Below are 14899 nucleotides of genomic sequence, written 5' to 3' on the forward strand. Positions count from 1 at the left end.
AGACGAAGGCCCTGGAACACACAAACACAGTACATCATCCACTGATAAAGCAGTACTGCGTTACGGTCATACTGGAAGCTGTGGAAGGCATATTGGGAAACATACGGCCCAAAATGTGTGGAGTAAGAAACAGGGTGGAATGAGGACATAGCAGGAGAGAGAAAGAGAGAGGAAGGCGGAGAGAGACAAGGAGAGACACAGAGCGCGAGATGAAAACGCGCGCGCACACACACACACACACACACACACACACACACACACACACACACACACACACACACACACACACACACACACACACACACACACACACACACACACAGATTTTATGTCTGTTTTTACAGACATAACTGTACATGTTTCTGTACACTCGTGTCAGGTACGTGTGCCTGGTTGTTATGTGACGCTGCTGATGATGACAGTGCAGGCAGGGAGGGACCATTGATTGAGTGCTATTGATTAATACCATGCTGTACCCAGCGGTGGAAGAAATACCAGTCTAAATATACTCTATTACAAGTAAAAACTAAAAAAAAAAGTAGATGTGTACTTAAAGTATCAAAACCAAAGCTTTTAAATGATATAGTTCATCAACTTGGAGCCAATTCTAGATACTTTGTACACTACTAGGTAGATGAGATAATACAGTTTTTATTCATGTAAAAAGTAACTAAAGCGGTCAGATAAATGTAGTGAAGTAAAAAGTTTCCTTCTGAAATGTAGTGAAGTAAAAGTAGAAAGCAGATAGAAACAGAAATACGTAAAGTACAACAACTAGAATTACAGTACGGTACTTGAGACAGTCTGGAGCCCTGTTGTCTCCTGATTGGTCCGTGCTCCACACAGGTGTGACCTCGCAGAAGGAAGCGCGAGGCTGTAAACCTCCCTGAAGGAAGCGCCGCTGCCCCGGGGCGGAAAGGAGCCGGAGCAAACGGGCACGGTACGGAGGTGATAAATGGGTACCTGTTCATCAGCACGCATGTGGTGTGACCGGGCTGGCTCCCTGTCATCTGGCAGGCCTTCTCCACATCCTGGAAGTACCTCTCTGCCGTTTTCACGTCTCCAATCTGGCCAAGAACAAAGCAAACGGCGGCACATTAACCACTGACCTGTGTGAGTGTAAAACTATATTATGTATTAGGATTAGATTTCATGGTCCCCCAAGGGAAACCTTGAGACTTATTGCATCTGTAAAGAACCCATACAGGAACATTGCGAGAGGGACTAATGGCGACAACACCAATATTCTCTGTGATGATGGCGCTCATTTGGCCCCGCTCGGCGACCGCAGCGCTGCCTCCACTGAAGGCCTTCTCAACATTCTTACCCACGTGTTTACTTGAGCTTGCACCTGATCCCAATCAGAGTTCTTCAAAGGAATATTTATATATCAATATCAGTCGGGTGTCTGTGCATTAACACAGTTAGCCTAGCTTAGCTTAGAGACTGAAAAGTAGAGGGAACTAGCGAGCCTTTATGGGCTGGACCCAACAGCTAGACGCAGTGCCCTCAGTCTTGTTGTGCCGTACAGGGGGAGCGGGCGGATAAACATACACAATGCTATTTGTCAGGAAATATACTTTTACGTTTCTGTTCATGTATAAATTCAACAAAGACACACAACATGTTGATTGGTGAAATGTAGAGGCCCTGCTTCATGCTAAGCTAGGCTAATGGACTCAGCTCTGTTCTTAACACAGACATGGGAGCAGTATTGAACATTTGAGTTAATTTTCGCATTTATGATATGATACTGAGAATCTCTCCATATTGAAACTGATCTTATTTGTGGACGATATATATATTTATTTATTTTGTATATCTACTGTATGTATACAGTATTTATCCCAACAGAGGATGTAGATTTCTCAACTGTCAGAGACTTTCTGGACTATGGTATCTATCCCTTTAAAATATCTGGTCGTACTGGACCATTGTAGGCAATGAGCAAGACAATATTGGATTTTATTTTATTCATACATTTGATGACGTACGTATTTCGTATGTCAAGTATTTCATATTCTGGATTAGCCAAAAACAGAAACCATCTCAACCTGTCCATAGGGAATCAGTGTCTCATAATCTATCCATGGTGTGTATATAGTTCTTAAAATGATCATAAACGTAATCTCAAATTTGATGAGGTCTTCATCTAAATCCTAAGTATAAACAAGTAAGACAAAAGAACAATTATCCAAAATGAATGACCTTATTCGGAAATTATATGTGAACCTTTGATTTCAAAATATCTTTAAATGTCTACGTAACAGGGATATCCAGAACACTTCTATTGGATTAAAGTCAGGACTTTGACTGCTTCGAGTCATCTCAGGATTTGCCTTTTTGTTGAGCTTCAGTTGCATAATTTTTCTAAATAAATAAATAATTTTCTTTTGTTGAACTGCATCCTCTGTCTCGTTTTAAGACTTGAATCTGATCACATTTTAGGTCAGGCTTATGGAGAAATATATAAAGTTATACAGCACTCTGTGTGTGTGTGTGTGTGTGTGTGTGTGTGTGTGTGTGTGTGTGTGTGGACCTGCAAGAAGATGCGTCCTATGCCGCTGAGCAGCTGCACTCTCTGCTGGGGTTCATACTGGATGATGGAGTGATAGGTCTCCACAGCCAGAACATAGTCCTGAGAGAGAGAAAGAGCCAGAGAGAGAGAGAGAGAGACAAATAAGTAAAGGCAGAAGATAGAGGCAGGTGAGGTAAACAGTAGGAGGTAGAGACAGGTGGAGGGCGAGTGAGGTAAAGAAGAGCAAGAGTATTCAGGCGTGGAGGGAGGGAGAGCGAGAAGGAGAGAGAGGGCATTAATCAAACATATGGTGCATTAACTGGGCGATGTGACCCTCCTCCCACCTCCCTACTGCACCGCTACACATCGCTCACATGGTGACTGGACTGCTGAGCGGGACGACAGAGAGGTCAGTGAGGTGTGTGTGTGTGTGTGTGTGGGCTGGGCAGGGACAAGGTACATAAAGTGTGTATTGTACATGTGTATTACGATGCAGCTTTTTATTTCTACCCTGGCTCAGTTTTCAGTGTCTAAAACGGTTGAACCAGACATTCAAATCTCATACAGTATACAAGACAGAAAGAAAAATGTGTATCAAATATCAATGATATCTCATCTTCCTCTGTTCCATGGAGCTCCCTTGTCCATCCCAAAATGATTAAAAACCCAAACGAGCCACACTGTTGCACTGGGATGTCCCGTCATTACCGCTGTAGTTCATTAAACAACTGCGGTCCATGTACAGACGTAGTGTAGGAAGGTCTGCCTGAGCTGAGGGGGAGGTCGCTCTCCCTCTGTGTGTGCTGTGATCAGAGCTTCTCCCTGCTGTGTTTACAGGCCACACCGCGCATGCTTTCAGTGCATCAGTCTCTCTGCTGCGCCCCACTAGCTAGCTAATGGCCGCTGCTCTGCACTGTGCTCACGTGGTTCCCAAAGACGGTGACAGGAGGAGATGTCGCATCCGGTCATATCATTGGGGTACAAAACCGTAACAGTAAAACCAGGTCTGCACTTGAGCTCAATGCACTTTTCCTAAACATAACCAAGTCGGAGATTTCTGTCAGAAAGCCCTGAATGTGCCAACATGATTATGGCTAAAGAAAAAGGATCGGTCCTGTAAGTATGACGTCACATTCTCGTGGTAATCGGTGGATTCAGAGGTGAGCAGGGTGGCCTTTGCGGGTGAGAGAAGATCGTTCCTTACTGTATGTATTAATGTTGAATGTGGATTGTTTTTACTTCATTCAACACACTCAATTTATTACTGATGACCTAAATAAGCAATTGGGAATATCAGAGAGAATATTGGCTATTTCTATATTGTATGCTTCATAGTTGTCATCGGTGAAAACCTGACAACACCATGCCGGTTCTCTCAGAATCGGCCATTTCATTTCCATACCATGCATCAATGAATGGAAACTAGTGCATAACTGAATGGAATACAACAAAAATAGTTGTTAATTAAACAGTCAACAGAAAAGTATTTAGGATTGTAGTAAATGTGCTACAAATCCCCTGGTACGGCATGGCGTACCAGACATATTGCAACTGAAATCGATCCCAGACAAATAAAGAAATACTGTAATCCCATGCCTCACCACTAGATGGCACTGTGGTTCTGGGTCTGATCACATCTACAGCCCAACCCCTCTCTCCCTCTCTGACCAAGAATCCAATTAGTGGTCAGTCTGGGGGGATTTCACCGTGAATCCTCCACCAGCGTGGCTTCAGAGATCTCTCCATCTCCAACGCAGACACACACATCCAGGCAGATGCACAGATGCACACACGGAGCTGACAAACAGTGTGACACACACACACACGCGTGCACGCACACGCACACGCACACGTACCTTCATCAGCAGCAGACAGTTGGCCATGGAGTACATGACCCGGCTGAGGCGAGACCTCCAGAGGTTTAGAGACACTACAAACAGGGAGAGATGAAGAAGAGACGGACAAGAGGATTTATTCCTTAAAAGGGTGACTTCCTAGTTTTATTCTGACCTGCTTGTTTGTTTGTCCCTCTAACATCACTCCTTTCCCCCCCACTCCTCAATGCATTGCCCTTTACCTACATCCCCCTCATTAAACCTCCCCCTCCTCCTCCTACACACCAGAGTTTATTTTAAGGCGAGGTGGTGAGGAAGACACTGCGGCACACTCCGCATCCCTTTTTTTCCCTCAGACAGTGCACCCTGTGGAAGAGTTAGAGTGCAGGCCTATTAGTATTCATCGCTGCACACGTGTGTGTGTGTGTGTGTTGGGGAGAAGCGCTAATCACTCAACGGGAGTCTGATGTGTGAAGGCAAGGCCTACGTTATTGACTTGACTGTCGACTGTCTGCGTGGGTAGAGAGAGAGAGAGAGAGAGAAGAGACAGAGGGCACAGCTATTACACTGCTTTTAGAAAGGGGGAGAAACTGTCAGAACGGACGGACACACACACCCTTGAATTAGCCGATTAAATGGCTCGTAGTAAAAAAATTAAAAACCCTGACACACCCTGCCCAAAGTTAGCGGTGGAAGGACTCGCGGACATAAGACTCAAAGAGCGCTGCATTAAGATGTAGCGCTGCGTCGGAGGATGCCGGAGAGAGAAGGGGCAAGCCTATTTACATCCCGTTGGGCGGAGGTGTGTCTACCTGCCTGCTTATTTCCCCAGCAGATGTGAGTGAGATGTGAGTGGATTGCAGATGTGAGTGGATTGGATCGGATTGATCCGCATCGATTCGCTTGGCGCGAGGAGGCCGCTTGATATTCAGCCCGAGTGCAGAAGCGGCGAGGCGCTAAACACTTTGAGGGCGCCGCATCAGTGCGTTTTGTGTGGTTGGAAGTGTGCGTTAGTGTGAGTGTGTTTGTGTGTGTACATGTGTATATGTGTGGCCGAGGTATGCTGCAGTCCTGCACCAGGTGTGCCTCTGACTCTGGTGTGTGAGTGTTTTTTATCCACTGGGGCCCATGACCTCACTCTCCTCCCACAGTGTGATGCAGTCTGGGACCGAGGCCAGGTCTGTAGCCAAATGTGTGTGTGTGTGTGTGTGTGTGTGCTTACCTTGCCTGTTTTCCTGTGTTAGGGTGATCATGCTGCCATCCTCAGCCAAGCCTTTCTCCAAGTTCTCCAGAATCTGTTGAGGGGGGAAGATTCAAACCTGAGATGGAGGGTGTGAGAAGAGTCGCTCCACTTCCAGGACTGAAGGCTTTTTTTATGTGTCTTGTATTAGAATGTAATCTGCATATTCAATAACTCGAAAAAATTCCAACCACAATTGTCTGTTTACACAGGTGGGCTTTAACTTAAGGTTTGCATGCGTTTTTTTCTCTGGGCCTGTATAGCTTATCTTTAGTATGCATATCTTTATGTTCATCCAGGGGCTGTGTGTGTGTGTGTGTGTGTGTGTGTATACTAACAGCCAAGCAGACGGTTTTCAGATTGTGCAGGCGGTCCAGAGCCTCCTGGGGCTTGGCCAGGTACTGGGGAAGCTCGGCATGCAGCAGCCGCATGGAGAACGGCACCACAGAGCCTGGACAGGAGGGAGGGAGGGAGGGAATGTGAGGCAGAGGGAGGACAAGAAGAAAACAGGAGATTGTAGGGGGAAAAATGTGTGAAGGGAAAAGGGGGTTGGGGGGAGGAGGGGGGAGAGTAAGAAACAGGGTGGAATGAGGACATAGCAGGAGAGAGAAAGAGAGAGGAAGGCGGAGAGAGACAAGGAGAGACACAGAGCGCGAGATGAGAATATAAACCCATCCATCCACCCACACACACACACACACACACACACACACACACACACACACCTGGAGGCAGGAACCTACAGATGGCATTGAGCTACGTATGGCTGCTTATTAAACCCTCTCATCTCTCTCTGTGTGTGTGTGCTGCACAGCTCCATCACTCATATTTCTGCCTCATCCCTCTGTCTCTCTCTGCCTCTACATCATTCACACCGTCTGAGAGCCCCCCCCCCCCGAGGAAGAGCCTATATTCAGGTGAGTTCCCAGGCTTTGATCAGGGTCTCTTTGATATTGTCATCAGACCTGACGCTCAGCTAGCTGGTCCATCTCTGACTGCTGCTCCCACAGTCTATCCATCTCAAAGGTCTTTCATATCTGCGGCGTCTATCTGCTTGTGCGGTCCATCTGAACCAGATCCGGCCCAGTGTCTCCACCACCGCCCTCTGTCACAATGTTTGTACCTTCACGCTGAGTGGACAGCGCTCCCCCTCGGTTTGATCCTATAGTCGGTATCTCTCTCTTGGGTGTCATTAAGTTTCATCACCTTAAAAAATTAGGACTTTTAACAGCTTTACAGTGTCTGTTAAAATTAACTGCTCGTAACTGAGAGGGAAAAGCATCCACGAAGCCACAACATTGTACAGAAAGAAAAAAAGAGGCCCCCCTGTGAAGTTCGTGAGCAGCAGTGGCGCTATAAAGCAATAGCGTGAAACCAGCACATGCAAGAGGATGCACATGAGCTGACGACAAGAACAGTTCCCAGCGGACCAGCGTTCAGGATCCATCTCGCAGCAATCAATCGGTTTGATTGGCGGAGTTCTACGTGTTAAATTACATTTGTGCCACTGACCAACGGCACGCCGCCATGACAGTTCTGACTTTGAGGAAGAGTCAGTGTGTCTAAAAGAAATGAGTTAATAATAATAATAATTATTATTATTATCAACCTAGCATCATCAATTTAATATTATATTTACAATGTACCAGTAAAACAATTGGTTTCTTCTTGTTTTTTTGCACAAAGTAAACACCCAGAAAGCCTTTGTATTTATTTAAAAACATTCATGAATATTAAGATAATCTTCCAATTAAAAAGACATGTTGACTGTAAAAGATGGCCTTCAGCACATTTTCTTTTGGCGGGTGTCAATCATGCAATAGACAGTGAGTTCCACTGCGTGCAGAATGCTGGATGCACGTCTGCACAGTGTTATATGTTGAGAGCGTTGCAAGCCTGCAGAGGTAGAGTTATTCAAAGAATGGGATCGATTGGGTTCTGGAGGTGGGGCTCAATGTGACCCCTTATTCCATTATGCATATTTACATACTGTAAAAAAAACAAAAAAAAAACGTTTAACTTATTTTTTTAAACCAAACGTAACACTAAATGTCTGGAAATTAGGGATGAAATCTAGTCTGTCCTGCGTCTTCTTCTCCTGCCACCTAACGCTCTAATCCTCGCCCCCTTGGAGGTGGAAGGTTTATGACCAGCAGCCACGTGATCAGACGTCCCTCGTGGACACAATGAATGCTCGATGTCGGGACATTTCTGCAGAAGATTTCCAGCTCGCAGGTGCATCGCAGGAGGGGACAGACGGTGTGAGGTAGATGAAGAAAGGGTTAACTGGCCCGCTCCTATTTCTGCATGTAGCCGTCCTCAACAAGCATGCAGTGATATGTACGGTAGGTTTTGTATTGCATTACTGGAACTTCCTTTGGCTTCATTGCAAAATATTCAATAAATATAAATAAAGCCCGTTGAAGCATATTGCAGTATTTATGATTAACTTATGTGACATACACTGGAAGACAGTGGTTCTCAAAGTGGGGATATCCACTAAAAAAAAGTGCACATCTACAAAAGGGGACTGTTTGAGCTAATATCCATCCCACGTTGGCTTTAGACCAATAGAAACTCGGATATGCTTGTGATACTTCACATCAATCTATCATGGATCAGCTGCTTCACTAGGCATGGAGAACTATTTCAGCCAGTCCACAGTCCCAAGTGCCGCTAAGCCCGAACAAGCAGCCACCCATACAGAAAACTTGACACTAGACACTGCACTTCGTTGGGCCAACCAGGGGCCACCCAGGGGCCAACCAGAGGCCACCCAGAGGCCAACCAGAGGCCAACCAGGGGCCAACCAGAGGCCAACCAGGGGCCAACCATGGGCCACCCAGAGGCCACCCAGGGGCCAACCAGAGGCCACCCAGAGGCCAACCATGGGCCACCCAGAGGCCACCCAGAGGCCACCCAGGGGCCAACCAGAGGCCACCCAGGGGCCACCCAGAGGCCACCCAGGGGCCAACCATGGGCCATCCAGAGGCCAACCAGAGGCCAACCAGGGGCCACCCAGGGGCCAACCAGGGGCCACCCAGAGGCCACCCAGGGGCCACCCAGGGGCCACCCAGAGGCCACCCAGGGGCCATCCAGAGGCCAACCAGAGGCCACCCAGGGGCCACCAGTTGTCGGTGTCGTTTCAGCTTCTCGTGTAACGAGTGCCAAGGCGCGACAGACGCCGTGGGAGTTGCTTCTTGATTCGGGTGTCAGATGAGCCGCTGTGCTGCGCTGCATGTCGGTGAAGGGAACCGTCCGAGTGAAATTAATGTTCACACTCCATTAAAGTGTGAACATTAATGGAGTCGAGCCTTTTGGTCGGGGCTTACATTAAACCAGTTGATCTTTTCCAAGCAGCTGGGAAGGTCAGCATTTGACCACCAAGTTCATTTCATTCAACCTGCGAGACGACTGACTCTTACTCTATTAGGAGTAGCATTCAGGCCTTCCTATTTATGGACACCAAATTAAATTAAACTTTTCATCTGGCAATCAAATAAATATCTGACAAACATTGATTCCTTCGAGTCGCCGAGTTTTTAAAAAATAGAATAATTTGGAGTGTGATACACGGGCGGCCGTCTCTTAAGGCGCCCGAAGAGTTTGATCGCGGGGTAATAGATAGTCGATGCCAGCGTCTGGACCGGAGAAACGTTCGACTCGTGATGCGAGGCTCCACAACTCGTGCCAGTTTGTCTGCGAGCACCTAGCGGGTCACAAAGCGTTTAAATCGAGCAACGGAAAGTCAATCGGTGCGTAGCTTCAAGTGTGCTGCCTTTTTCTTTTTTGTACGACTGTGTGTGTGTGTGTGTGTGTGCGTGTGCGTGCAGCTATGTCTCCGCTACCGCCTTCACTGTGGCAGCCCGAGGGGCAAAGCAGATCCAAAGTAATGGTAATACATTAGAGAGCAATTCATGCGGTTTAGAAGAGAGGAGAAACAAAACCAAAGAACTGCTGGAGACGAGTAGAGTTGTTGGAGCTTCACGACGATACAGTCTAATATCAAGCTCCTGGCAGAAACTTTCCTTTGCATATTTAATAGGACAGTGGTGGTGTGCTTGTGTATCCCAAAAAGAAAAGAAAAGAAAAAAAAAGGTTGGTAAAATGCTAAATCCTTTTTTTTCCCTTCTATTTTGGGGTAGAGAGCAGGCTAATAAAGCATTCAGAGATAAGAGTTTCAGAGCAGCTTTTCAACGCTATCATGAATACTACTATTCAACCTCCAGGCAGCTTTCAGAGAGAATTCATTGAGCAGCTTTTGGGCAAAAGAGATATGAAATGATGCAGGATTTTACAGTGGGAGAGTTTCTAGATAAACGTGATCAATACCAAAAGATCGATCACAATGACCCCAAAGGACAGAGGGTGGTATGGTTTTCATACAAGCGGAGTGTGTGTGTGTGTGTGTGTGTGTGTGTGTGTGTGTGTGTGTGTGTGTGTGTGTGTACGTACCTCTCCTCCCAGGGTAAACACTGGGGTAGTACTCATAGTAGAGGTCTGGATGGTCCAGGTTGCCAAAGGGCTCACACTCCAGTTCAGCGTTTTGGAAGAGGTTCAGCTTGGTAAGGAGGGCCAGCCGCACAAACCAGAGCTGGAACATACACAAACACACCTCCAGATGTAAAAGCACAGAAGAATGAAGAATTATGCCAATTCTTTGATCTCATCTGTCAGTTAGCGGTTAGACTCGGTGTCTATGTGTTTTTGTGCGTCCTTCCCCCGTCTCGATTGTTTGGAACCTCTCTTTTTTTGGTTTTCCCATCGTACCTGGTGCTTTCTTTGGTATCAACACTGCAGAGGTTCCAAAACACTAAAACACTGATTGGTCAGTCATTTGTCCTGCACACCTGATGTGTCGCCATGAAGATGTTCATCTACGTTGATGGGGTATTATCTGCAGTTGAGAACAAAGTCCCAGAAATGTACCCGGTATTTAGCTGTTCCACCTTAGCCCCTCATTTGGTCCCACATCTGGAAATATTTCCCACCTAATTTGGTCAGAAACCAAGTATGCAATAACATGTTCAATAATTAAAATACCCATGTCTTTTTTTAAATCTAAAACGGAATACATCAGTACATTACTGGGTTTCATCATCTGTAGTTCTTACAATATTAAAAATAACATAAGTGGTTGCAATCCTGAGGAAATTGATTGGCGTCTGGATTTTCTAAAGGTTCAAACTGATGTTGATGTTTACAAATCTGATGATATCATGTCGAGTGTTCATTTTCTAACATAGCATGTTTTAAGGATACCGTTACCATTAGCGAATATATACTGAAATGAACATTTTACATTTGAATCAAATTAATAAACCTGTCAAATACAACAAACCATCATCAGAAGATAACCGGTGGGTTCCACCTCTCTTCACCAAACTGTTTATTCAACCGAAGCCTGCTTGGCCCGATACCACTCGGACTACAAACGGGAACCAGAACCAATAGCGACATTTGTTATACTGTATGTTACATGTGCGTTCAGAGGGGAGACTCTTTAACTCTTAAACATCCATTAAGGGGGTTGAACACCTAAATGAAAACGTTGACTAGTAGACCCTTGGAAATGTAATATCAAGGCAGTCTGTGAAGGTTCAGCATAGTGCTCGTGTCCTGTGGGAGGAACAGTGGGCGGTATCAGGTTAACAGAGATGCCCAACCGTCATCATTTTTTCAGGATGGATATTACATTAAGAAAAAAAACACAACTAAACGCTTAAACACATTTTTTTTTTTTTTTTTTTTTTTTAAAAAGGACCACACAATTAAAACTAGGATTAAAAAATGTGCCTGGCTGTTGAAGAACCTAAAACTAACAGTAATATGCAGCACCAGGCAACAACATGGTCGATTAACTTAAAGCCTCATGCACAGAGCCGACCACAGGGGTGGCCTTCTTAATGAGCTTACGCAGTCATCCATCTTCTGGGGAGAGCTCCACAAACCCAGCCAGGGAAATGTGCAGCAGCAACACTGACAAAACATATGAAAGGAAAGTACCACAAAACTAAACAACAAATATCTGCAAGCGTGCTTTCTGTGTTAGTGGTTGGCTCTGACACACTGATGTATGTAAAAAAAAAAATCAAATAAAAATATGTCCTCGTAAGTTTGGAAACAAAAGAAATTAATACCAACATTAAATCAACTCTCTCGAAAAACAAATAATAAGGGTATTAAATAATCCGTGAAATGGTTATACAAAGTCAGTTGGGACATTTCATTAAATCATTGCTCAAGCACACTATTGGGTTTATTTTCAACTAAGTGCAAAATCTATTTCATTTTCAAGTGCTATTTGGGAATTAGTACATTAATCTGTAGAACAAGACACGTCTTGGCTTGCTCTCCGACACCCACCAACAAGCAGAGAGACGGCCGAGGAGACGGCGGCTGGCGTCTTACCTGCAGTGAGTCGGTGGTGTGGGTGGTTGGCTGGCCGGCCTTTCCATATCCCTGACCATGAGCTGTCAGCAGCCGGCCCGTCAGATCCACGGCAGCCCGCCAGTTTTTACTGCTCTGCAGGGGAGAGGAGAGAGACACGGCACACTGATGGAACCATAGAAGAAGACCTGGGGTGAAAGCGGATGTGGGTCCAAGCTACCGTCATCACAAACCCTCTCAGGAGGACGCATCGCACCTGAGCAGGCACCTTGTTTCGAGTATTTAAATGCATCTGTTGAACCACCCACATTTAGCTCCAAGATGCCTGTCTCCAGTGTCCTCACACAAGGACGAGCGCTTCAGTAAACTTCACGGATAATTCCTGTTTATTACAACTAGGCGTCTTGCTTATTATCTGTCAGTTATGATAACTAGCGCAGTGCCCGTTGGCAGCTTGCCCAGGCCTGCTGCTGCTCACAGCATTGTCGGGGGCGTACCCAGTTGTTGCGCATGGCCGTTCTTAAAGCATGCTCATTTAATGTGGGCTGGTGGGTGACTTCCAGTCCTGGACATGCTGCAGGGGGGTGAAGAGGAGTTTGTTGGTAACGCAAAGTTCATCCAGCAGCAAAAGTGGACTGCAGTCAATGTTAAAGCCCCGCTGTGGAGGACTTGCTCAAGTCCACACAAAACAATCTTCACTAACTTATATTATTGAACGAGGTCCGCTTGTTTCATATTCCACAGTTCACTCTATGGAGTCCCCAGCAAAACACCCACCAAGCCTGAAGTGGATCTGATATTAAATAATAAATAAATAAATATTCCTACACTCTGCTTACAATTCCACAATGCAATTCGCCATATTTAAAGAGGCAAAAAAATCATAGTTGTGCGACACTACACCCTAAGTAGCCGTGTTTCCGTTTTTTCCCCCTGTAATTCTGATACGGATTAGAAAGAATCGCATTAGAAACGGAGAAATCTGATAAAACTGGTCCTCAATAGCGAGGACGATATTGAAGAGGTTTTCGCACTTATCAGAAATGGATTATGGAAACCAACAGTCCCTCTTTGATGAAACAATATAAAACAAGAGACACGAGGGCAGAAACATCCTCACAGTTTAGAATCTGGAACTAAATAATTGTTAGTTTGATGAATGAGTTCAACTATTAGATATCAATTGACTACTTGTTTCAGCCCCGTCATTCTTTTTTATAATGGCGAGTACAATCGTATTTTACAGATAGGATTAACGGCCAGATCTATGAAATAAGAAGCCCGAATTGAAATGTACCTCATCATTATTTTTATTGATACGTTCTACTTTTATCTTTTTTTATGTCAAATTTCAAACCACAAATCCCAGATGTGAACACAGAAGAGAAAAAGAAAATTCTCAGTAGAACAGTTATGCACTAAGAAAAAAGCAGCACTTCTAAAAAGGCAACGTAAAAATTGCACGCGCGCGCACACACACACACACACACACACACACACACACACACACACACACACACACACACACACACACACACACACACACACACACACACACACACACACACACACACACACACACACACACACACACACACACACACACACACACACACACACACACACACACACACCTCGATATTAGCATCTGCTTCCACAGGAGGTGGTACAATAGGTATGAGGGGGACAGTGGTGGTGTGTGGGTCTGTGTGTGTGTGTGTCTTGGGTGGGGGGGTGGGGGCAGAGTCACCCACCCCATCAACACACATGACAAGGTCGGCTCGCCGATTGGGTCCTAAGTGCTGTGCCATTCATCACAGACGGGGAGCTAATTAGGAGAGAGAGGACCAGAGAGGGCCGCTCTCTCTCTAGTCCTCTTTATCATAGAACTCATCAGCCTCTTCCCTCACTCTTGGTCTGCTGTAGCTTTCCCCTCTTCCCCATTCATCTTCTCTCCTTCCCTCATCCTTTCTTCTCCTGCCTGCATTTGCTCCCCTCCTCAGAATTCTCCCATACTTCCTTCTCCATCCATCTTGACGCTTCCTCTTCGCTTTCCCTCCATCTCCTCCTCTTCCTTCTGACTCTCATTGCTGCCTCCCTTCTCTTCCCTGCTGTCGGTGCTCCCTCCCCTATCGCTCATCCCTCCCTTCCTCTCCTCTCCTCTGCCAGTATCTGCGCTGCCTCTGAATCTTCATTAGGAGGGGAAATGAAGCTGAAAACGAGGAGGCAGCCTCGATGGCCAAAAGCAGCTGCAGTCACTCACACACACATATATACATACAGAAACACACACACCCTACAGTATACAGTACATCGCTGCCCAGCCAAAGGGCATGAGAAGACAGGTGAGCAAGCGTGTGTTTCTGGGTGTGTGTAAGATTGGGATACGGCGTGAGTAGGGAGGAATATACAGTGTGACACCCCCCCCCCCACCCCCACCCCCACCCCCACACACACACACACACACACACACACACACACACACACACACACACACACACACACACACACACACACACACACACACACACACACACACACACACACACACACACACACACACACACACGTCAAAGTTGGCCATAGTGCAAGGAATAACCAAAAAGAATTGCTGAAACTCTGGGCCAAAATAGTTCGAAGAAGTAAAAAGGAGCGGTGGTTAGCCGAGTGGAGAGAGGCAGCGAGGAGCCAAAAAAGAAAAAAGAAAACCCTGCGACGCTAGTGAAGTGAACTTCAGTTCAGGCCTTATGTAACGATGCAGCATTGCTGCTACGCAGAGCTTTATGGGCTGATGTTATCTCACGACAGACTATAACCAATCCAGAGCAAACATTACGGGGCATATGGAACGCAGGAGCTGTGATTCGAGGAGACGGCAGGCAGGATTTGTGTTCTGGGAGGCGATCTCCCGAGACC

General features: G+C 46.0%; 1 protein-coding gene across 1 annotated transcript in view; it reads right to left on the reverse strand.

The window, feature by feature from the left end:
• The window catches only part of trappc12 (trafficking protein particle complex 12), a 31883-nt gene that overhangs the window by 2743 nt on the left and 14241 nt on the right, over positions 1-14899 (reverse strand). The window contains exons 4-11 of the mRNA XM_034562969.1: positions 12005-12118; positions 10049-10187; positions 5932-6044; positions 5576-5648; positions 4375-4448; positions 2540-2638; positions 964-1067; positions 1-11 (exon numbers count right to left, since the gene is read on the reverse strand). The exon at positions 1-11 is cut by the window's left edge and continues 77 nt beyond it. Coding sequence (XP_034418860.1) covers positions 1-11; positions 964-1067; positions 2540-2638; positions 4375-4448; positions 5576-5648; positions 5932-6044; positions 10049-10187; positions 12005-12118 — 727 coding nt within the window. The remainder of the gene's footprint in view (positions 12-963; positions 1068-2539; positions 2639-4374; positions 4449-5575; positions 5649-5931; positions 6045-10048; positions 10188-12004; positions 12119-14899) is intronic.

Source organism: Cyclopterus lumpus, chromosome 22 (assembly GCF_009769545.1).
Source record: "Cyclopterus lumpus isolate fCycLum1 chromosome 22, fCycLum1.pri, whole genome shotgun sequence".
NCBI lineage: Eukaryota > Metazoa > Chordata > Actinopteri > Perciformes > Cyclopteridae > Cyclopterus > Cyclopterus lumpus.